Genomic DNA, 25,218 nt, shown 5'->3' on the forward strand with positions numbered 1-25,218 from the left:
GAAATATCATCACCTCAACGAGGACCTACATGTGCTGATAGAGGTTTTTGCCCCACCTGCCGAGGCCTACGCCCGCATGGGACACGCCCTGGAAGAGATTAAGAAGTTCCTCATTCCGGTAAGTGTGTGTAAAATTAGACTTTTTTGTCTTTTTTTATGTTTATCCCCACATTGTAGTTGTTTTTTTTTGTTTTGTTTGTTTTTTTTAGCGTACAGAAATCCAAGCTGTTCTCAGTATTCTTTTTACTTAATTGGGAATTCAAGTAAGGCATGCTTTTTTCCTGAGTGTGTACCCACAATACAATATCATTTGAAGTTGGAATAAAATATACTTGGGTGGCTGTCAACATACTTTGCGCAATATAGCCTATATGTGGGAAACACCATATCAAAGAGAAACTCCACCAATTTTTCAAATTCCCTTTAATATAATACAGTGTTTGAGATGTAAACAAGGTCATTCCGAGTGATTTGGTGTGAAATGGTTCACTGTAGAGAAACTTACAGATCAGATTCCTTTACAGTGGTGGTGTCACAGGCCTGGGTTTGGTTCCCTGTCCAGGTGACCAGAGTCCTTTCTGTGTGGAGTTGTGTGTATGGGTTTCCTCCCACAGTCCAAAGACTTGCAGTCAGGCCAGTTGGAGATGCTAAATTGCCCCTTACTGTGAGTGTGTGTGTGAGTGTGTATGTCTGCATGTCTGTGTATGTCCATGATGGTCTGGTGACCTGTCCAGGGTGTTCCCTGCCTTTTGCCCAGTGACTGCTGGGATAGGCTCCAGCACCTCCTGCGACCCAGAGGATAAACAGCTTAGATGATGAATGAATGAACAAATATGAATATTTTAGACCAAAACCTTTTAAAACTATGGAAAAAAACCTCTCGGACATCAGGCAGCATCCTAGTCCTGCTGGTTATTATACATAAACTATTGTTTATAGTCCTGTTTTGTCTGTGGTTTCAGTGCTCTCTATGTGCCTTTCTCGCTGTGTGTTCAATAGAGAGCAGAGCATGGCCACTTCGATGTTTCTTCTTCTGTAGGTGCTACAGTATTCATAACTTTCTGTGAGGGAGCTTTTAGAGGTGGACGTCTGGTTCCTATCACCACCACTGTGAACAATTCTGGCTCTGTAAGTTTCTCTATAACAGAGCATTTCACACCAAACCACTCTGACTGACTCTGCATCTTAACCATTTAATAATGCAGAAATTCCTCTTTAACATCACTTTCAAAATCACCACAAAATATTGATTAAAGGCAGTAGAAATGGAAAATAAATTGTCTTATGAGTGTGTATTGATGCTGGAATGGCTGGACAGGCAGGTACAGTAGACTAGAAAGTATATTAAATGCAATTTACAGCAGCCTGTTTCTTTTGCAACTGGCTACTTTATATTTTGGGCCTGTTTCAGTGTCTGCTAGGTGGGTTTTGAGCGCGATTTGTACTGGAGACTTTTTCTGGACATGGCAACCCTGCACTCGGGTAGCTTCTGATGCTTCTTAAGACTGGTACTTCGCATCAGTGACACTTGATATCCTTGTTTCCCCAAATTTGCAGCTTTTTCTAGAAAAAGAAAAAGTGTTCAAAGTTGATGTCTAGGTTGTTGAGGGTTAGGTTAAGCCAGAGTTCTCTCCACCACTGTTACCCTGATTTTAGTCTTGATTCTCAGTCTGGCTGAATCTGTGCTAGTTGGCTCTAGTCTGCAGATTTTTGTGTCAGTCGTATTCGACAGTTGGAGAGAGAATCGAGTCGTGTGTGAGGGACACAGACTCCTCCAACAGCCAATGAAAACTGAGTGTGCCAAAGAAGAAAATACAGCAAGTAAACAAAGAAAAATGACGAGAAGTCTCACGTGTGGAGCGAAGCTTTTTAATGAGCTGGGTTTAAGGCATGAGCACAATTGAGTTTATGTACATATAAACCTGTAAAAATACCAAACTAATGACATTTTTAAATCTATGACTCTCACTTAAACATGTTTACCTGCTGCTTCTTTACTGCGTCAGCACAAACGGCAGAGTAAACAGCAGCGAGCCGCTACATCTTTGTTTATTTGCGTCTCCTAGTAATGGGAGAACGCGAGAGTTCGCTTGAGTTCGCACGAGATCAGTGAGTTCCATTCAGTTCAGCAACAGCTTTAAAGTCGAGTAGTGTGAGATCCCTAATTGTTTAGTGTGTGATCCCCAATATTTCAGTCGCCCAAAAACCAGTTGCACAGTCTTTTATAATCTGTTCAGACTTTAAAAGTTGTGTAGTGAACCCAAGGCTTTAGTTTTGGGTTAGGTGGAGCCCAACACCATTCACACCACACACTCTTACAGAAACACCACATACACACACACACAAACACAGCAGGACACTCTGGTGTGTGTCTTACTCGTGCGTGACAAATCCTCAGTCGTTCAGCTATAAAGTCATGCTCACTATTTAGCTTTCTATCTGATTAAGCCGGTTTGGTGTAATTAAGATTTTCCCTCCACCCTTCTGCTTGCAATTACATGTGTTTAGCGCTTTCTTCTGTTTAATGAGAAAAACATTTAAGCTTTCCTGAGAGCCGTACACTTCTTGATTGAAGTGATAATTTCCAGACTTTTAGTTTTCTCCACACTGTTTTTTTTTTAGTATAGACCAAAATGAAATAAGACAGACATGCAAATGAAGAATCGTCACAGATGTTTGGTATTTCATGGCTTTGTTTTGAAAAGGGAGGTTACTGTTGGGTAATAAACAGTATATGGATGGAAAGATAAGTAAACAAGTAAATGCATTATTCATGTGCTGTGCATCATATCTTATTTACAAGGTATAATTTTGGAGGCAAGTTATGTAGCATAATAAGCTCCTTTCATCTGACTTCACCACTGAGGATCGCGAAGTAGCCTCAGTGCTGTATTTCGTATCAGTTCAGTGGGGGTCAGATTTATTGTAATTATACTTTTAAACACAAAAGCTTTTCATGATACTCTTGTGTCAAAAAGTCTGAAAGTAGTACATCTACTTGAGATTTAAGTTTATTGCAAATAAGAAAACAATAACACTACAGGCCAAAAGCTTGGGCTTATATTTAAGAACATTTGCCAGCAAACAACTTAACAAAACCTCTTTACTGACATCTAGATTAACTAAAGAAGTTTGTTTAGGGTACTGCATTGATTTGCATACTGCACCCTCAAGGCCTTTACACACCAAGCATAATTTATTTGGGACATATTTGTCAAAATATTTATCAGAACATGTATATAACTGATGATGTGTTGCACACTAAACATTTGCAAAAAACATGAACTAACTTGACCAATCACTGTGGTCTCTTGCATTGCCATGCTGGCAACTAACATGACCAAAGAGCTTTTTCCAGCAACTAGAATTTTTTGACAAAAGTTGGCTCCCGAGAGGCGCAGCCGTCCAAGAGTTGGCCCTACTGTTCGCGAGTTCAGTCTCTGGTGATGCCACAGCCATCTGTATCCAGGAGTACATGAGATTATAATTAGGGCTACAGCAAACAACTGTTTTCATAATCGATTGGTGGTTCCATCATGACTTTGATGAATCGATTATTTGCCAAATGAAAACCCACGGATATTAGACTGGCAATAATGTTTCATTCAACAAATTATTTGTCTTTTATAAAAAAAAAGTACAAACTTATTCCAAAAAAGTTAGAACCTAAATACAAATAAAAAGAGAAAGTAATTCTGTTTGACCTGTTTGAAATAGAAAACAGTACAAAAACATGGTATTTGACGTTTTGTCTTATGAACTTTTCATTCTTTTGTTGTAAATATCTATATATTTACAACTAATTCCAACACATTCCATAAAGTTGGGACAGAAGCACCTCTAAAAGGCAGCATATGTTGCTCCAAAATGTGTGCCTATCTTTCAGCATTAATGGTGGTGCCTTCACATGTTTCCCCCCTTATTATGACAGATGCTGACTTTTGAACTTTACGCTGGTAACAGTCTGGATGGTCCTTTTCTTTTTTGGCCCAGAGAACACAATGTCCATTATTTCCATAAACAATCTGAAAGGTTGACTCATCAGATCACAGCACACATTTCCACTGGGCTTCAATACATTTCAGATGTACTCCAGCCCAGAGAAATCGGCGGTGTTTCTGGATGTTGTTTATGTGTTGCTTCTGCTTTGGAGAGTACAGTCTTAACTTGAATTTGTGGATACAGCAATGAACAGTGTCTACTGATAAGATTTTGTTAAAGTATTCTTAATATTGATATTCATGAAGCATGTCAAGTTTTTAATGTAGTGCTGTCTAAAGGATGAAAGGTCACCGGCATTCAGTTGTGGCTTTTGGCGTCCTGGATTCTCTGAATCTTTTGATGGTATTGTGCACCATAGAAGGTGTAATATCCAAAATCCTTGCAAACGCTCATTGAGGAGCATCGTTCTTAAACTGTTTTGCTGGTGCATTTTTGGTAAGTGGTGAGCGTCAACTCATCCGCGCTCATATGGGATGAGGCCTTTCCTGGATGTTCCTTTTATACTCAAGCACGACTGCATCACTTTTTTGGAACATTTTGCAGGCATTATTTTTTTTAGAATGAGCATATGTTTACAAAAAACCACTCAAGTTGATATTACATCTTGTCTTCGCAGCACTTTCTTTGAATGTGGATTAACATATTACTGCTTTCAGTGCATGTTGGTAAGAGTGAAACTTATCAGCACCTAGAAACAACACTTTCTGTGTGCTACTGCGTTTTCTATCACTGTATAAAAGATGCCTGAGGCTTCCTTTACTGTTGTGTGCACTGATTTCAGAGCATTTTGGGATCAGTAAGAGCATATTAGTCTTTTGTTTAATCAGAGTAATGATAACGTGTGACCAATGTGTGACTTATATTCCTATATTTATGTGTTTTCTTATTTAAAAGGTTAGTTTGTGACCCAAACTGAACAAAAATTTAGTAGATCATATTATGTACATATCAGACAAATGCGTCAATCTTGAAAAGTGGAACTTACAGATCTGAGCAGCTCCTTGCAGTACTTTGGTTCTTTTTATTTTGCCTTTTTGATTTGTTTACAAAACTCTGGTGTAAACATGCATTAGTGTGTTCTTTAGAGATGAAAAAGGCTCAGTTACTGATAAAGGAAGATGAGCGAGAGAGAGAGAGAGAGGGAGAGAGAGAGAGAGAAAGAGAGAGAGGGAGTAAGAGAGAGAGAGAGAGAGAGATGAAATGGAATGAAATGGGAGGGGTAACCATAGGGACCAAGAATTTATTTGCTTTGCCCCATTTATTATTTATAATGTGTCTCAATTGCTTTGAGGTCCTTCTCATTGGTGGATTGTTATTAATCAAGCCTCTAATTCCCTTTAACAACCATTGTGTGTGTCTGGGTATGTGTGTGTGTGTGTGTGTGTCTGGGTGTGTGTGTGTGTGTGTGTGTGTGTGTGTCTGGGTGTGTGTGTGTGTGTGTGTGTCTGGGTGTGTGTGTGTCTGGGTGTGTGTGTGTGTGTGTGTGTGTGCAGGATTATAATGATGAGATCAGACAAGCTCAGCTGCAGGAGCTGACGTTTCTGAATGGAGGATCGGAGGATGCTAAGGTTCCAGCAGTGAGAGGGAAACCCAACTCCAGGGCTAGAGGCACACCTGCACCCGGCTCACACAGGTAAAGCACACCTGCACACCTGCACCCGGCTCACACAAGTGCGCCCATCTCACATAGATACGCACCCAGGCATAGCACAGCTTAAACTGGATCACACAGGTACAATACAGCTGCACACTTACACCTTATTCACACAGGTACAGCACACTTGCACCCAGCTCACATAGGTACAACACACCTGTACCTGGCTATCGCATGTACAACACGCCTGTACCTGGTTAACGCAGGTACAACACACCTGTACCTGGTTAATGCAGGTACAACACACCTGTACCTGGTTAATGCAGGTACAACACACCTGCATCCAGCTCACATAGGTACAACACACCTGTACCTGGCTATCGCATGTACAACACACCTGTACCTGGCTAACACAGGTACAACACACCTGTACCTGGTTAATGCAGGTACAACACACCTGTACCTGACTCACACAGGAGCAACACCCCTGCATCCAGCTCACACAGGTACAATACACCTGCATCTAGCTCACACAGGTATAATACACCTGTACCTAGATCGCACAGGTACAACACATCTGCATTCAGCTCACAAAAAACAATTTCACACAACTCACACTTACAACACAACTGTGCCAAGTTTGTGTATGTACAACACTCTTGCACCAGCCTCACACACGTACAACACACCTGCAGTTAGCTCACACAGGTACAACACACCTGCACTCAGCTCACGCAAGTACTACACACCTGCACTCTGCTCACACAGGTTTAACACACCTGCACTTATCTCACACAGGTACAGCACACCTGTATCCAGCTTACACAGGTACAACACACCTGCACCTGTATCTCACATGTACAAGACATTTTATGGCTGCTGTGCGATTATATGGGTGTTCATGTATTGATGACAACACAAACTTAGAAATAGAAACAGAAAGAAATGTAAAAAAAAAAGAGGAATTGACAATTTCTCTTCACCTTCTGTTGCCAATTATGAGCGTTTAGTACCTTTTTTATTCAGAATAATTAGAGAAATGTTTAATATTCACTCTCTGCTCTCTACTGATGTGATGCACTTTTTATTAGGTTTCTCATTATTTTATTCTCTGTGGCTTGTGATAAGAAGAATGACTATAGACTAGAATTACATCAGTAAATGCAGAACATTCCAAACTCCATGCTTTATTGCAGATCATGGCTTTTTATGATAATATTTATTCATCGAGGATAGATTTTAATACTGCAGATGTTTACTGTTTGTGAGCAAACTGTAAATTGCTGATAAGCAGATAAGGATAAAGAGATGCTCTCACCGAGTGAAGATTATAATTAGATCAGTTTGAGATCAGTCGAGTAATTAGCATTCGGCGCATCTAATTTTAGACGGTGGTAAGAAAGCCGGTCCCAGGGGAGTCCAGAAACCATCTGTATATATTTGCACAAATAATTACATGAGCTTATTATTAAATACCCATGTGAGCGTAGTGTGAAATTGCAGCTCCGGCGAAGGTGAGCAGGCGCGGATCAATGCGGCCAGTTCATTAAAGGGAAGAGCTGTGACAGCAGCGGTGGCCATGTTTGGGTTTTCGGTCAGCTAGTGGTCAGAAACTCGACCTGGTCGTTTGATTGATTATAATAAGCGATTGCGTCTGGTGTAATTGCTTTAATATCGCTTTCGAAATGGAGATGAATCTCACATCCCACACTTGGGCATAATAACTAATCGATACAGCGGGGAAGGCACCGCATGGGAGCCAGGCTGAGGACGTTAGATTACTTTTTCCTTGGCCGTGTTTTGATGTCTGATGGTGCTGGTAGTCATCCCTGCCTCCCACTCACCTCCCACAAAAGAAAACAGGAAAATCAGCTTCGCTTCTTGCAAATGAAGCACTGTTTATTCATGAAGAACCTAACAGTTTGCATATCACCACATACAACACTGACTTTGATTTCGTTCCTGTGGGAACGTTATGTAACACTTCGTTTGGATGGTCCACTGTAGATGTTTTGATGCTTTTCTTGTCTTTAACTTGCATTCTACTAAACTCAACTTCTCTCTAACCCTAAACCCGACACCCTCTCTAACCCTAACCTCAAACTTGATATGGTTCTTGCATATAAAACACTGATACTTCATGGTGATGACAGTTTGCACATACAAAACTGACTTTGATTTATTTATTTTTTTCTGTGGGAAAGTTATGTACAATGGTGGAAACTTTATGTGGATGCTCCACTGTACACTCTTAGAAATAAAGGTACTAAACTGTCACTGGGGCAGTGCCCCTCTTGTCACTTGGTGGTACCATCAAGGGTCCATCTCAGTACCTTTAGTCAGGGAACATAACTGAACCATAATCCACTGTACTGACTCCACACACCCCGTCTCGCCTCCAGGCTTTTATTTTACTGTTCTGTTTTAAATCATTCGGTTATGAAAAGATACAAATACAAACTTTTCACCTGGAAAAACTTATTTAAGGTTCACAGTCAGACCTTAAAACCACTGCTGTACCTTTGAGGAACATTTACATTGTTTGCACCTTATAGATTATATGCTTCGTAGATGCTCACCTTCTATATTTCCTTGATGGTTCTTGCACTGTAAATGCATGAAGAGTCAGCTCAGCTGATCATATAACTACAGTAGGCAGAAAAAAATATTCATACACTTGTTTTTGTTATGTACTGTATACTATATGTGTATAAAATATAAATATAATTTAAAGGTTAAGAAGAAAAATCAACCACGTTCTACATATTAATGCTGCAAAAACAGTTCTCATGCAAATGAAACCTGCTGTCATTCTAAAAGATGTTGCCATTGGTTGGGAAGATCTCATGCAACAGGCAGCAATCATGACGAAGGTGAAGGAGCTTCCTGAAGTTCTCAGAGACGAGATTACTGAACAACACTCGAATGGGAAGAAGCTACAGAGCCCTGGCAAAGACCATAAACATGCCTGTCAGTGCAGTTGATTTGAGAATATGCAACTGGGAGGTTCATAACTAACTGGCCCCAGACAAATGTGTTCAATCACAATGTGCTCTCAAACTAATGATAGGGAAGGTAAGAGCAAAGCCAGCAGTCACTCGAAAAGAGTTCAGAATGACCTGAAAGCAGCAGGAACAACAGTTACAGAGAGAACAATAAGCAATGAACTGCACCACAGTCAGCTCCACACCCTATACAGAACTCCTCTACTGAAAAAGAAGCTCAGCGATGTGCATCTAAAATCTGTACATGAGCATTTTGATGAATCAGAACGGTTTTGGAACAATGTACCGTGTACAATGTCCAAACGTATTTCAGCTCGTCAGGTTTGGAGAACGAGGGTTTGCCTGTATGATCCCAAGAACAGCCACAGTGAAGTATGAAGGTGGGAGCATCATGATACAGAGCTGCTTCTCTGTAAACATTACTGGGGCCGTACAGGTCATTGAACGAGAATGAATGGAGCGAGGCATCAGGACATATTAGAGGGGAATTTAATCTCAACGGCCAAGAAAGAGTAGAAGACAAAACAACGACCCCAAACATACAGTCAAAATAACTAAGACAGGTTTCTAAAGAAGGTGACGGTGATTGCGTGGTCCAGCCAATATCCTGACTAGAATCCCGCTGAAAATATTAGGAGGATTTTGAAATTGTGAGTCCATCAGAGGGACCCTCATAACCGTGGGGATTGAAGGTGGTTCTTACTTTATTAATAATTACTTCTTACTTTATTATTCCAGTATTCAAGTATTAATGTTATCCATTTGTTGTGTCTGAATACTTTTCTCTTGATTAGTATAATTGTTTTAAAATATACACTTCATTAATACATATTTTTATTCATATTTATAAGTGCAAAATCAAAAGACATTATATCTGTAAATTTGAGGTAAATATATAGACTGGAAATATAAAGTATATATGTAGTCAAGTGAACTAAGGAAGGTTTTCCTATTAATCCTATTGATATAATATATATTTGCATTTTTTTTAAGGGTCTGACGGTGGTCAGCAAGCATGCTAGCGCTCCGTTTCCCTCTGTATTGCCTTTCCATGTTGGAAATATCTTGGTGAAATTGCTAACTGTACTTGTCAAAGACCACATTCAGATCCTATAACTCCAGATGAGGGTCCAGGAAATGTATTTTATACGTCACAGCTCTGCACAATTTTCTCAAAAAAGCTCTCAGCATTATTCTTGAGCAATAGCCATGCCGCTTGTTCCACTCACCTCAGACTACAGATCTCATATTACTTCTCTAATTTGAGAAGCTAAAAAGGTCCGTTCTTTGATCTTGGCATCACTTGTCCTGATTTTTCTTTCTTCAGATGTATAAATCCAGCTCCATTTCAGTCCATCATCTCACAAAATAAATGCGCCAGACCAAAGGCATATATGGATGGTGTGACATTTGTGGATCATAGATCAAAATGGATCGAATTCAACCAACAAAATTATGCATAAAATACCAATTAGTGTTCATATGACAACAGTGTGTTTACCAGTGGAATATAAGGATCTCAAGATCATCTGTAGGAAACTTTATCCAAATGAAGTGGGTTTTAATTATAGGCCATATTTTTTGGCTTTGCAGGACCAGAGGAGGTGTTCCTCCCCCCCAGGCAGCAGTTCCCAGAGGAGTGGCACCTAGAGGAGCCCCGCCCAGCCGAGTCCCATCCAGCAGAGGGAGGGGCGTTCCTGCACAGAGAGCACGTGGAGCTCCGCCCCCAGGGGGGTACAGACCGCCTCCGCCTGTAGTGCAGGACTCATATGGAGAATACGTGAGTATCTCCACCCTCCCAAACAGTACACACACTATATGTACACTTGATTAGGTACACCCTTTATCCGTTTTATCAGCTCCACTGACCATATAGGAGCACTTTATAGTTCTACAGTTACAGACTGTAGTCCATCTGTTTCTCTGTTAGCCCCCTTTTATGCTGTTCTTCAGTGGTCAGGACCCCCACAGGACCACCACAGAGCTATTTGGGTGGTGGATCATTCTCAGCACTGCAGTAACACTGATGTGGTGGTGGTGTGTTATTGTGTGTTGCGCTGGTACGAGTGGATCAGAGTGTCCACTCACTGTCCACTCTATTAGACACCCCTACCTTGTTGGTCTACCTGTTGCAACAGATGTAACTTCTCATCTATGATGTGCTCTAACAAGGTAGGTGTTGGTTTCCCGAACATGGAATAAACTCGTCTTGGACTAATTAGACTTGGACCTTTTCAGGGTCAGTGGTGAATCACCACTGCCAATTCTTTTTGTCTAGGCTTAGACTGAATCTGAGTCTGGAAAACCAGCCCTAAGTCTACACAGTGTCTATAAAGTCCAGCAGCACTGCTGTGTCTGATCCACTTGTACCAGCACAACACATACAATGAGCCACCACCCAAATAATGCCAGCTCTGTTGGGGTCTTGACCATTGATGAACGAGGTAAAGGGAGCAAATATTCGGAAATGATGCAGAGAAACAGATGGACCTACAATCTGTAGTTATAGAACTATAAAATGCACCTTCAGCACTGCGGAGACCACCCGTTCTTTTATTTCATTTTACATCAAAACACCCATTAATGAAAGTGTTTTTCAGGGTCAGGATGAAAGGAGAAAATATATTTTACAAAAAAATACACGGAAGCCTCAACAACTAAAGATTAGATCACATTTTCAGTGTTTATTGTGTCACTCTTTACCTTTAGTACAGCCTCCTTTCTTCTCAGGAGACTCACATTCAGTTTCTGAAAGAAATCTGCTGGGATATTTTTCCACAATGGGAGTCACATTTTTTCTGTAGCTTTTAATCATGTTTGGAGCTCCAGTTTTGTCCTGTTTTGTCACAAATTATCTTTTAATTTTCTCATTTCTTATGCAATTTGGATTATTTTATATCTACTATCCTCAGAAATATCCCCTTGAAAGTGAATAACTTCTACTTAATGGCTGTTTTGAATGGGAATTAAGACAAGATAAGATAAGATGATCCTAATTAGTCCCACAACGAGGAAATTCTCAATTCTCAATTAATGGTGAATTGAAATAAATAAATAAATAAAGGGTGGTCTGACTTTTGCACAGCACTGTACATGGTGGGCGAGATACGAGGCAGATTGTTCACTGTGCCTAATGAAGTCATGCTGCACTGATGTGCTGTTGCCGGGGATCATTTTGTTATGCAGGCTTTGTTAGTCCAGATTACGGCCTGCTCACACCTTGACATATTCATCCAGCCAAACGCATTTCACCATGTCCTTTAGCTCTGCTGGACCCCTGCCAGGAAACCCCTCAGCGCGGCTCCCGTGGGGCTGCTGGTTTGAGTGTTCAGTGCTCTAACAGACGGCCAGGGGTGGAGGGGGGTGAAGAGGGTGGGCGCAGTGCCCAGTGGTGCCCGTATCTAACCATATCCGACAGGTTTATTCAGGGGGTCGCCATGCAAACGCGCTGAGGTCGCAGGAAACGAAGCCGTCGCCAGCTGCTCTCTGGGAGCACGACTGCTGTAAACTCCCTGTCACACACACACACACACACAAATACACAGTTATCCAGAATGCACACAAGCACATTCCGAAACATCTGGTCGATGATAAATGCAGAGGACTCCGTGCGAATTAGGGCTCAACTCCGCAGAAGAGCATCTAAACATCAGAGGGGACCCACAGGACCCTCCGGTCCTTCAGAGAAGGCCTAATCTGAAATTTCTGTAAATTAAAAAACAAATTCTGTAAAATATGAAAAAAAACATATGTCTGTTAATTTTAGCCCATTTGGATGTAATATAATCAACATGTTGTAGTAAAACTGCTCGTATTGTAGTAATACTCTTATTTTATTTGTTGGAAACAAAAAGGATAAAACCTTGAAACGCCCAATGCAAAATTATCCAATCAAGATTTTTTTTCTTCATGGTATCTGGGCAGATGCAGCCAAATGAGCTCTCTCATTTATAAGGACTTCAGGAGCTGAACTAAAGTCCTAATGGGTCAATTTAACCACTAACGTATATAAGAACTAATGCTGCATTCGGTTTGGCTTGAAAGTGGGAAGTCAAAGTTCAGAATTCTGTTACAAGTTTCAAATAAAACATATAGAATGTCTTTGACAAGCTTTAAATGCTCGTGTTAAATAAATGCATGGATTTAAAGCTGTGGCAGGGGTGGCCAGTGCCCTCCCTGAAATCTGACTGACCACCCCAGATGCCACCCCAAAATTTCTGGCATGTCATTGGCTTCTACCTCGCAAGTTGTTTTGCTATCGGCAAACGGTGGAGCAACTGTCCAAACTTTCTCCACTTCCACACCAATCCCACTTCCAACCCCCCACCCCCCGCCCACATTCACATGGTCACCCCAGAAAAATGTTCTGCCTCAATATGTTCATGTGTATCACTGTAAGTTCATGTATTTTTCTTATGAAGCGGATCGTTCTGGAGAACGCTCAGTGCTGTTCATGGTTTTTTCCTATGAAGCGGGTCGTTCTGGAGAACGCTCAGTGCTGTTCATGGTTTTTTCCTATGAAGCGGATCGTTCCGGAGAACGCTCAGTGCTGTTCATGGTTTTTTCCTATGAAGCGGATCGTTCCGGAGAACGCTCAGTGCTGTTCATGGTTTTTTCCTATGAAGCGGGTCGTTCTGGAGAACGCTCAGTGCTGTTCATGGTTTTTTCCTATGAAGCGGATCGTTCTGGAGAACGCTCTGTGCTGTTCATGGTTTTTTCCTATGAAGCGGATCGTTCCGGAGAACGCTCAGTGCTGTTCATGGTTTTTTCCTATGAAGCGGATCGTTCCGGAGAACGCTCTGTGCTGTTCATGGTTTTTTCCTATGAAGCGGATCGTTCCGGAGAACGCTCAGTGCTGTTCATGGTTTTTTCCTATGAAGCGGATCGTTCCGGAGAACGCTCAGTGCTGTTCATGGTTTTTTCCTATGAAGCGGATCGTTCTGGAGAACGCTCTGTGCTGTTTTTTCTTGGTTGTGTACACAGATCAGTCATTCTCCTCTATCAGCCCGTTTGGCTCTTTACATGGTTTTAATGCGAACGCAGGGCGAGGATTCTTTTAATAAAATCACTGATGAGTTTTGACAGCAGAGTCAGGGGGCAGCGGACATTACTAGACACAGGATGAAGCCGATATGATGCAGCGATGAATGAATCATTTAAAACTTGCCCTTTAGTTATGACTAGACCTCAACATCACTGAATGGGTTTGATTACTTGAATGGTGCGAAGCAGAAAATGATCAACCAACTTCTAAGACTGAACTTTGGAGGTGTTAAAAATATCCCTACAGATTTCTTTGAGAAACTGAAAGTGAGTCTCCTGAAATGAATGGAAGCTGTAATGAAGGTAAAGAGTGACTCACTAAATAGTAAAATATATATATAAATAATATATTTAGATGTTCTGTGTAAGTTTTGGCTAAATAAATGTTTTCTGCTATTACTTCCTCCTGAAGAACGAAGCCACTTTGACTGGAAATTAAATAAATAAAGAGTGGTCTCTGACTTTTACAGAGTATTATAATTAATTAGTTACATAATAAATTATTCACATTTAATATATAAAAACCAGAAAAATGACAAAATCTGTAAAACCTTTTCTTCAACAACAACTTTTCTCTATAGCATCTTCCATTCCAAATTATAATAAAATATATTCTCTGCTTACAAACACAAACGTGGCATAGATTGAATGTTCAGATTTCTCACTTTCAACACTTCTCCACTTGTTTCAATGAGCTACAAGTGAGAGAAAATATTCATATAAAATGTAAGAAGAGGTTTTTAAGGCACTTTAAAGGCAGGGGGGACCTTATAAAGGTTCATTTCAAAATATTGTATTTATCACAATGTACATAATACTCACAATTGTGACACTTATATAAGCACAATATCTAAGCACCTTTTCACCATCTATTCTATATTTTATAATACGTTTATTCCTCTTACGTTCATTCCTTTTTCAGTTGGCTCCTTGTATAAATGACTTCATCCACATGATTTCCACAACGGTGAATTCTCATTTTCAGTGCTGGGTCTCCTCCGCCTCCAGCCGTGGTCTTTAATTAGCCCGTTTCTTGCCCCTGGTGTCTGCGTGTTGACAGCAGGAGCAATAAACCCGAGCTTTCCACCCCATCCCCTTCTTATTCACCTCTCCTCTGCTCCTCCTCCTCCTCCTGGACTCCTATTACTGATTCATTAAAGCTCAGGAACCGGAGCTGTGCGCCCTTCATAATCTCTTATTCATTATATTACGGTGGGCCAACGGGCCAAAATAAATTCCCAGGAATGTGATTAGAGGGCGGATGTGATGGCCCTCCTGCTAGGCCGAGCAGAGAATGAGGGCTTGTCATAAAGAAGCATACATTTAGGCTTTTTTTCCGTTTGTGGGGGTCTTTGAAGGGGTTCAGCTGGATACCTAAGGCTCTTCTGAGCTGAAGTAGCAGTGTCATCTCCATTATTGCCTCCACCAGCTTAGGCCCTGATTGGACCTGGTATCAACATCCATCTTAAGTGAAGGCTTTTTTGTAGTGTGCCTGTGGGAATTCGTGCCCATTCAGTCAAAAGAGCATTTGTGAGGTCAGGCACTGATGTTGGACGAGAAGGCCTGGGACGTTCCAGTTCGTCCCAAAGGTGTTCAATGGGGTTGAGGTCAGGGCTCTGTGCAGACCACTGGAGTTCCTCCACACCAAACTTGTGAAACCATGTCTTTATGGACCTTGCTTTGTGCACAGGTAAAGGGTCTTCACCAAACTGCTGCCACAAAGTTGGAAGCATATAATTATTATTCCTCTTCACTGGAACTAAGGGGCGCAATCCCTGAAAAACAGCCCCAGCCCATTATCCCTCCTCCACCAAACTTTACTGTTGTAACTGTGTATTCTGGTAGGTAGTGTCTCCTGGCATCCATCAAACACATCAGAGTGAAGGTTGATTAATTACTCCAGAGTCCAGTGGCAGCATGATTTAGAGCATTCCAGCCGACGCTTGGCATTGCACATAGTGATCTTAGGCTTGTGTGTAAAACTCATTTCCTGACACTCCCGATGCACATTTCTTGTGCTGATGTTGCTTCCCGAGGCAGTTCTCACCTCTATAGAGAGTGATACAACAGAGGACAGGTGATTTTTACATGCTACAGGCTTCATTACTGTAAGTTTGCATGGCCTACCACTTTGTGGCTGAGCTGTTGTTGGTCCTAGATGTTTCCATGTCACAATAACAGCACTTGGGCAGATTTAGCACAGGGGAAATTTCACAAACTGACTTGTGGCAGAGGTGTCATCCTATGACAGTGCCATGTTTAACGTCACAGAGCTCTTCAGTAAGACCCATTCTACTGCCAGTGTTTGTCTATGGAGATTGCATGGCTATATGCTTTCACCCTTTACTGTAGGCTTTTCTAAGCTCCAATCTCTCTGAGGCCCACAGCGATTTTCCCCTGTTCCCGCACCCCCCGATTCAGCTCAGTTAATTATCAGGTTGACCCAGCTGTGTTAGAGCAGGGGAAACAATGAAGTGCAGGGCTGGAGCTGAGTAGCCTACAGCGAAGGCTGAATTTTCTGATTCTGTGATCAGAGCACTTTGGAGTTCAGGAGGCGAGTGAGTGTAATCATCTGCCTGGAAAAGAACAAGCGAGTTCCAGAGGAGTTAAGTGTCAAATGGGTTGAATTTCAGGTAATTGGCTGAGTTGGTTGAATCCCAACTGAGTGGACTATATTAAAATGGAATTGACTGTAGCCCTGATCAAAGCTGGAGCCAAGGCCAACTCCCTTGGCCACTTGAGTGGTGGACCAGTCTCAACTTAGCAATGACATTGACGTGTGTAAAAACCCCCCTAAAAGCACCAATGTGTTTGATACTCCAGCACTAAACAGACTACTATGAACACTACCACGTACACTGTCATAAGCATTATCATGAATGCCACTATGAACACACCCATGAATACTTCCACAAATACCACCATGAACACTATCATGCCACTACCATGAACATCACCATGAAACGTGCCAGGAACAGCACCATGAATTCTACCATAAACACCAGCATGAACATCTCTATCAACACTAACTTGAACTCTACCATCAACACTACCATCAAGACTACCATGTCAATATTACTGCTGTGCTGAGAATGGAGCACCTCCCAAATAATATCTGGACAAAAGTGGTCCTGTGGTCAGACACTGACCAATGATAAATGGGGTAGAGGGGGTCTGATAAACTGTGCAGCAACAGATGTGCTGCAGTGTGAAACTGTACACCCACATAGTGGAACTGTAGGGTAGGAGGAGCTCAGTGATCAGTGACAAGGTAGGTGTTTCTCAAAAAGTGGCCACTGAGTTGTAGTATATGGTAGGTGTTTCTAATAAAGTGGCCAAAGAGTGGAAGTACATGGTGGGCGTTTCTAATAAAGTGACCACTGAGTTGTAGTATATGGTAGGCGTTTCTAATAAAATGGCCAAGGTGTGGAAGTACAAGGTAGATGTTTCTAATAAAATGACCACTGAGTGGAATTACACGGTAGGTGTTTCTGATAAAGTGGCCAAAGAGTGGAAGTACATGGTGGGCGTTTCTAATAAAGTGACCACTGAGTGGAATTACATGGTAGGTGTTTCTATGAATTGGCCAGGGAGTATATGGACACTGCTCAAGCAGAGCGAGTCTGACACTCCAAAATGCAACATTAATAATTTTGCTCTCTCTCTCTCTCTCTCTCTGTGGGGCTGTGATGGAAAATAGATAATAATAATCTTCCCAACCCTCCACTGAGGTCTCATTTGTAATAATAATATTAATTACTTTATATTTAAGCTGAAAAAGCTTGGAGTGCTTCACTTTGTTTGATGCTGTGATATTCTAGCTTCCCAGATTACTAATCATTGTTCTGTTCACAGAAACTGGGAGTGTATATTTACAGTATGACACTCTAACCAAATGGCTTCTGTGTCCACACTCTCAGGCTTTTTGAAGTGAATTACCCATAATTACACACAGGGCTAGCTGCTGAATTCTACTCCCAAAAGGCAACAACCAATTTATATTGGTACTTCTGAGCAGTGAACAGAGGTGTGCAGAGCAGCCTACAGCCACGCTAAAGTAAAGGTTTTATTATAACTTCGGTATGAAGTAAAAGCAAATGTGACTTTCTTTCTAAAACTTTCTAAAAACAGCCTGTGTTGAAACAGAAAACTTGGGCACCCTCAAAACATTTTGCCTTGAACAAAATAGCTTATTTAACAGGTTCAGGCTTAAATAACTTTCTATGTGAGTTACAGTTACTTCCTAATTTCCGTTTTCCACACTTCTACAGCGGGTAAGGTAAACTCAGTCAACCCAGTCGTTATAAATGGTTTCCAGTGAGCTGAGAGTTCTCTGCTTCTTCAAGTTCTGCTTAAGTTTGAATTAATTATATAAACTTGAGTCAAACACTCTTTCTTATGTAACGTATTCAGTTAAAACAGCTCCATCATAATGAATGGATTGTAGCTTAAATAAAACTAGAATCACTAATAGCTTAATGCATGTTTGCCACTATGTTAGCATTCATGGCTCCAGGCTGAGCTGGTGAACCTGGACATGAAGAACCACCATGGTGAGAAAAACATGTAAAATTTAGCCAAACTTCACGTTTAACATGAGCGTTTGCTATGACACGAAAACAAGATTTTGTAAAGAGACATATTTATAAATTAGAAAAATATGAGCTAATTAACAGAAACCAACAAAACTGTTAAGCTAATTAACAGAAATCAACAAAACCATTAAGAATTTTTGGGCAGTGGACTCTTCAGTCAAGATTTATCCAGATTAACTGATCTTAACTAGATTTATACAAGATTAGCAAGATTTATACAGGATTATACAAGAAAAGGAAAGTGTTACTAGGTTTGTATTAGTAATCTTAACAAATAATTAAAAAAGGTAGTGCAATCATTATATTTTACAGTACAAGATTTCACAATATTTAACACTATTTTTTCACAGTAAAATACTAAGTTGTGAAACTCATCTTTTCTCATATTTCCTGTAATAGCACAATTACTGTGATGTTGATGTTGTGCTGTACTGAACAGAGTTATGGCATATATGAGCAACTGAGTTAAAAGGCATAAACATTTCAGTAGAAACATTTGAGGTATTTTTATTTTGACAATTCAGGTTTTAAAGACTTTTGAAGTTCTACACTGGAGATTTATTTTTTGCTTAAATGCTGGAACACTGAGGTGTTTATTTATTACTGTTTATTAGTTTTGACAGATATTTTTGGTCATGTTTGTATAAACGGCAAGGCCAAAAATCCATATCAAATGCCTGTGAATAATCTGGATTTAAAACCGACATACTTCTATAATGAATATAACCATGTGGGATTGGGAATACTTCAGAAAACCCTTGTTAGTAAACACAGTTTGTCACTGCAGGCACAAATGCAAGTTAAGTCTTTTGTACGCAAAGCAGAACAACATCAAGAAACACCGCCGACTTCTCTGGGCTAAAGCTAAAGCTCATCTGAGATGAACTGATGCAGAGTTGAAAGATGTACTCTGGTCTGACGAGTCTGCCTATTAAATTGTTTTTGTAAATAATGGATGCAGAGTTTTCTGGGCCAAAGAAGAAAAGGATCATCCTGATTGTTGCCAGCATAGAGTGCAAAAGCCAGCATCTGTGAAGGTTTGGACGAGTTTAATGAGTAACTTGCACATTTGTGAAGGCACCATTAATGCTTAGGAGTACATGTATAAGTTGGAGCAACATATGCTGCCATCTAAAAGACGTCTTTTTCAGGGATGTATCTGCTTGTTTTAGCAAGCCAATGGCAAGCCACATTCAGCATGTGTTATAACTGCATGGCTTCATGTTAGGAGAGTGCAGGTGCTAGACTGACCTGCCTGCAGTCCAGATCTGTCTCCCTTTGAAAATGTGTGGTGCACTATGAAGAGCAATATATGACTGCAGAGAGCCCAGACTGTTGAGCAGCTGGAGTGTTGTCTCAAGCAGGAATGAGGAAAAAATTCTACTTTTACTACTACAACAGTTGATATCCTCAGTTCCCAAACGATTACTTAACATTGATAAAAGAAAAGATGATGTCACACAGAGGTAATCAAGCCCCAGTCCCAATTTTTTTGAAACATGCTGCAGGCATCAAGTTTGAGATAAGCATATACACCAATCAGGCATAACATTCTGACCACCTCCTTGTTTCCACGCTCTTTGTCCATTTTATCAGCTCCACTTACTATATAGGTGCACTTTGTAGTTCTACAATTACAGACTATAGTCCATCTGTTTCTCTGCATACTTTGTTGGCCCTCTTTCACCCTGTTCTTCAGTGGTCAGGACCCCCATGGACCCTCACAGAGCAGGTACTATTTGGGTGGTGGATCATTCTCAGCACTGCAGTAACACTGATGTGGTGGTGGTGTGTTAGTGTGTGTTGTGCTGGTCTGAGTGGATCAGACACAGCAGTGCTGCTGGAGTTTTTAAACACCTCAGTGTCACTGCTGGACTGAGAATAGTCCACCAACCAAAAATATCCAGCCAATAGCGTCCTGTGGGCAGCGTCCTGTGACCACTGATGAAGGACTAGAGGAGATGAGCTATCGTCTCTGACTTTACATCTACAAGGTGGACTGAAAAGGTACGTGTGTCTAATAGAGTGGACAGTGAGTGGACACAATGTTTAAAAACTCCAGCAGCACTGCTGTGTCTGATCCACTCACACCAGCACAGCACACCCTAACACAACACCACCACATCAGCGTTACTGCAGTGCTGAGTATGATCCACCACCCAAATAGTACCTGCTCTGTGAGGGTCCACGGGGGTCCTGACCACTGAAGAACAGGGTAAAAGGGGGCTAACAAAGTACACAGAGAAACAGATGGACTACAGTCTGTAACTGTAGAACTACAAAGTGCACCTATATAGTAAGTGGAGCTGATAAAATGGACAATGAGAAACAAGGAGGTGGTCATAATGTTATGCCTGACCGCTGTATGTACAAAAATCAATGGAAATTATTATTTGAAACATTAAATTATCTTGTCTTTGTACTTTTATACTTTTCAGTTGAAAACAGGTCAAAAACAATGTGCAACTACTGTCCCAACTTTTCTTGGGATTGACACTTTGGACAAATTGCATATGTATTGGTGACCATATTAAACTCATGGTTATGCAACCTTCTGAAAATAAAGCTGACAGATTTCAAGCTCAGAGCAAAACTCTCACTCCAGCAAACCACCAGTCATTGCAGTATGCCATCTGATTGTGCCAGTGCAGAGCAGCAAGAGAAAAACAAACATGTTGCAGCTGAAGAGGCTCAAAGTCTGACTGGACTTTTCCAAACTAAATGATAACAGATCCAGACGCATTAAACTGGTTAACTGGCAAATCTGGTAATACATCAAACCTAATGAACCATAGGATGACACAAATAATTCATCTCTGCCATGAAAACAATAAACGATAGATAAGGAGAAAAAGCAGTAACTGTTTCCACCAGAAACACATCAGTAGCACTTACTTGGGGAACTTTCTCACTTTTGCAGGATAAAAAATACTCTGGTGTTCTTGTTTTGTCAGTGCTGCAAAGTGACAAACACACAATTCAGCTAGGATAACATTCAGTATGACAGTTATATTGATGCTGGTTATATACCTGCTGGTTGTTTTCTAAGCCAATGAAAAGTTGTAGTAAGAACAACTCATCCCTGTGCTTGATAACTTAACGTAATATTAAAAAAAAAATAAAAACACTTCATTTTAAATGCCCTGATGACAGCTGAGCTCATCATGATGTGTAGTGATTATGATTTTTAGTAAATCCCCATTTTGTCAGGAATATCCATTTTTAAAGGGTTTTTCTGCTGAGTTGTCCATCTTTTCAGTAGCTAGAACTACATGTGTGAATGTTTCAAGCATGTTTCTTCCATATTGTATATATAAGTATCCGGACTCCTCCTCATCACACCTACAGGAGCTTTTATGACATTCATTCTAAATCCATAGGCATTAATATGGAGTTGGTCCCCGTTTGCAGCTCTAACAGCTTCAACTCTTCTGGGAAGCTTTCTACAAGATTTTGGAGTGTGTGTGGGAATTTCTGCCCATTCATCCAGAAGAGCATTTGTGAGGTCACTGATGTTGGACGAGAGGGCCTGGCTTGCAAGTCTGTTCTAGTCCATCCCAGAGGTGTTTGGTGGGGTTGAGGTCAGGGCTCTGTGAGGGCCAGTTGAAGTTCTTCCACACCAAACTCACCCAGTCATGACTTTATGGAGCTTGCTCTGTGCACCGCTCAATCTGATGTTTGGCATTGTCCATTTTGATTGTAGGCTTGTGTGCAGCTTCTCAGCCATGGAAATTCATTTTCTGAAGCTCCTAACGTGCCGTTATTTTGCTGATGTTGCTTCCAGAGGCAACTCTTTAGTGAGTGATTCAACACAGGATAGACAATGTGCACTTCAGCATTCGGCATTCTGTGAGTTTGCATGGTCTACCGCCATGTTTAAACTCACTAAGCTCATCAGTTACATTAGTGGAGGGTTTGGAGGGGTTATATCAGTGGAGGGTTTGGAGGGGTTACATTAGTGGAGGGTTTGGAGGGTTATATTAGTGGAGGGTTTGGAGGGGTTATATTAGTGGAGGGTTTGGAGGGTTATATTAGTGGAGGGTTTGGAGGGGTTATATTAGTGGAGGGTTTGGAGGGGTTATATTAGTGGAGGGTTTGGAGGGTTATATTAGTGGAGGGTTTGGAGGGTTATATTAGTGGAGGGTTTGGAGGGGTTATATTAGTGGAGGGTTTGGAGGGTTATATTAGTGGAGGGTTTGGAGGGGTTATATTAGTGGAGGGTTTGGAGGGGTTATATTAGTGGAGGGTTTGGAGGGTTTATATTAGTGGAGGGTTTGGAGGGTTATATTAGTGGAGGGTTTGGAGGGTTATATTAGTGGAGGGTTTGGAGGGTTATATTAGTGGAGGGTTTGGAGGGTTATATTAGTGGAGGGTTTGGAGGGGTTATATTAGTGGAGGGTTTGGAGGGTTATATTAGTGGAGGGTTTGGAGGGTTATATTAGTGGAGGGTTTGGAGGGTTATATTAGTGGAGGGTTTGGAGGGTTATATTAGTGGAGGGTTTGGAGGGTTATATTAGTGGAGGGTTTGGAGGGTTATATTAGTGGAGGGTTTGGAGGGTTTATATTAGTGGAGGGTTTGGAGGGTTATATTAGTGGAGGGTTTGGAGGGTTATATTAGTGGAGGGTTTGGAGGGGTTTATATTAGTGGAGGGTTTGGAGGGGTTATATTAGTGGAGGGTTTGGAGGGTTATATTAGTGGAGGGTTTGGAGGGTTATATTAGTGGAGGGTTAGGGGGGTTATATTAGTGGAGGGTTTGGAGGGTTATATTAGTGGAGGGTTTGGAGGGTTATATTAGTGGAGGGTTTGGAGGGTTATATTAGTGGAGGGTTTGGGGGGTACATTAGTGGAGGGTTTGGAGGGTTATATTAGTGGAGGGTTTGGAGGGTTATATTAGTGGAGGGTTTGGAGGGTTATATTAGTGGAGGGTTTGGAGGGTTATATTAGTGGAGAGTTTGGAGGGTTATATTAGTGGAGGGTTTGGAGGGTTATATTAGTGGAGGGTTTGGAGGGGTTATATTAGTGGAGGGTTAGGGGGGTTATATTAGTGGAGGGTTTGGAGGGTTATATTAGTGGAGGGTTTGGAGGGTTATATTAGTGGAGGGTTAGGGGGGTTACATTAGTGGAGGGTTTGGAGGGTTATATTAGTGGAGGGTTTGGAGGGGTTATATTAGTGGAGGGTTTGGAGGGGTTACATTAGTGGAGGGTTTGGAGGGTTATATTAGTGGAGGGTTTGGAGGGGTTATATTAGTGGAGGGTTTGGAGGGGTTACATTAGTGGAGGGTTTGGAGGGGTTACATTAGTGGAGGGTTTGGAGGGTTATATTAGTGGAGGGTTTGGAGGGGTTACATTAGTGGAGGGTTTGGAGGGGTTACATTAGTGGAGGGTTTGGAGGGGTTATATTAGTGGAGGGTTTGGAGGGGTTACATTAGTGGAGGGTTTGGAGGGTTATATTAGTGGAGGGTTTGGAGGGGTTATATCAGTGGAGGGTTTGGAGGGTTATATTAGTGGAGGGTTTGGAGGGGTTATATTAGTGGAGGGTTAGGGGGGTTACATTAGTGGAGGGTTTGGAGGGTTATATTAGTGGAGGGTTAGGGGGGGTTATATTAGTGGAGGGTTAGGGGGGTTACATTAGTGGAGGGTTTGGAGGGTTATATTAGTGGAGGGTTAGGGGGGTTACATTAGTGGAGAGTTTGGAGGGTTACATTAGTGGAGAGTTTGGAGGGTTATATTAGTGGAGGGTTAGGGGGGTTATATTAGTGGAGGGTTTGGAGGGTTATATTAGTGGAGGGTTAGGGGGGTTATATTAGTGGAGGGTTTGGAGGGTTATATTAGTGGAGGGTTAGGGGGGTTATATTAGTGGAGGGTTTGGAGGGTTATATTAGTGGAGGGTTAGGGGGGTTACATTAGTGGAGGGTTTGGAGGGGTTATATTAGTGGAGGGTTAGGGGGGTTACATTAGTGGAGGGTTTGGAGGGTTATATTAGTGGAGGGTTAGGGGGGGTTACATTAGTGGAGGGTTTGGAGGGTTATATTAGTGGAGGGTTAGGGGGGTTACATTAGTGGAGGGTTTGGAGGGTTATATTAGTGGAGGGTTAGGGGGGTTACATTAGTGGAGGGTTTGGAGGGTTATATTAGTGGAGGGTTTAGAAGGTTACATTAGTGCAGGGTTTGGAGGGTTATATTAGTGGAGGGTTATATCAGTGGAGGGTTTGGAGGGTTATATCAGTAGAGGGTTGTAGTAGTGGAGGGTTTGGAGGGGTTACATTAGTGGAGGGTTTGGAGGGTTATATTAGTGGAGGGTTAGGGGGGTTACATTAGTGGAGGGTTTGGAGGGTTATATTAGTGGAGGGTTAGGGGGGTTACATTAGTGGAGGGTTTGGAGGGTTATATTAGTGGAGGGTTAGGGGGGTTACATTAGTGGAGGGTTTGGAGGGTTATATTAGTGGAGGGTTAGGGGGGGTTACATTAGTGGAGGGTTTGGAGGGTTATATTAGTGGAGGGTTTAGAAGGTTACATTAGTGGAGGGTTTGGAGGGGTTATATTAGTGGAGGGTTATATCAGTGGAGGGTTTGGAGGGTTATATCAGTAGAGGGTTGTAGTAGTGGAGGGTTTGGAGGGGCTATATATTAGTGGAGGGTTACATTAGTGGAGGGTGTGCAGGGGTTATATTACTGGAGTGTTTGGAAGGGGTTACATCAGTGGAGGGTTTGGAGGGTTATATCAGTGGAGGGTTACATCAGTGGAGGGTTTGGAGGGGTTATATATTAGTGGAGGGTTTGGAGGGGTTATATATTAGTGGAGGGTTTGGAGGGATTATATATTAGTGGAGGGTTTGGAGGGATTATATATTAGTGGAGGGTTTGGAGGGATTATATTAGTGGAGGGTTTGGAGGGGTTATGTATTAGTGGAGGGTTTGGAGGGTTACATTAGTGGAGGGTGTGCAGGGGTTATATTATTGGAGTGTTTGGAGGGTTATAT

General features: G+C 41.6%; 1 protein-coding gene across 1 annotated transcript in view; it reads left to right on the forward strand.

Annotated features, from left to right (window-relative positions):
* The window catches only part of khdrbs3 (KH domain containing, RNA binding, signal transduction associated 3), a 208,255-nt gene that overhangs the window by 135,410 nt on the left and 47,627 nt on the right, over positions 1–25,218 (forward strand). The window contains exons 4-6 of the mRNA XM_036576723.1: positions 1–118; positions 5,496–5,635; positions 10,195–10,381. The exon at positions 1–118 is cut by the window's left edge and continues 29 nt beyond it. Coding sequence (XP_036432616.1) covers positions 1–118; positions 5,496–5,635; positions 10,195–10,381 — 445 coding nt within the window. The remainder of the gene's footprint in view (positions 119–5,495; positions 5,636–10,194; positions 10,382–25,218) is intronic.

Source organism: Colossoma macropomum, unplaced genomic scaffold (assembly GCF_904425465.1).
Source record: "Colossoma macropomum unplaced genomic scaffold, Colossoma_macropomum, whole genome shotgun sequence".
Taxonomy (NCBI): domain Eukaryota; kingdom Metazoa; phylum Chordata; class Actinopteri; order Characiformes; family Serrasalmidae; genus Colossoma; species Colossoma macropomum.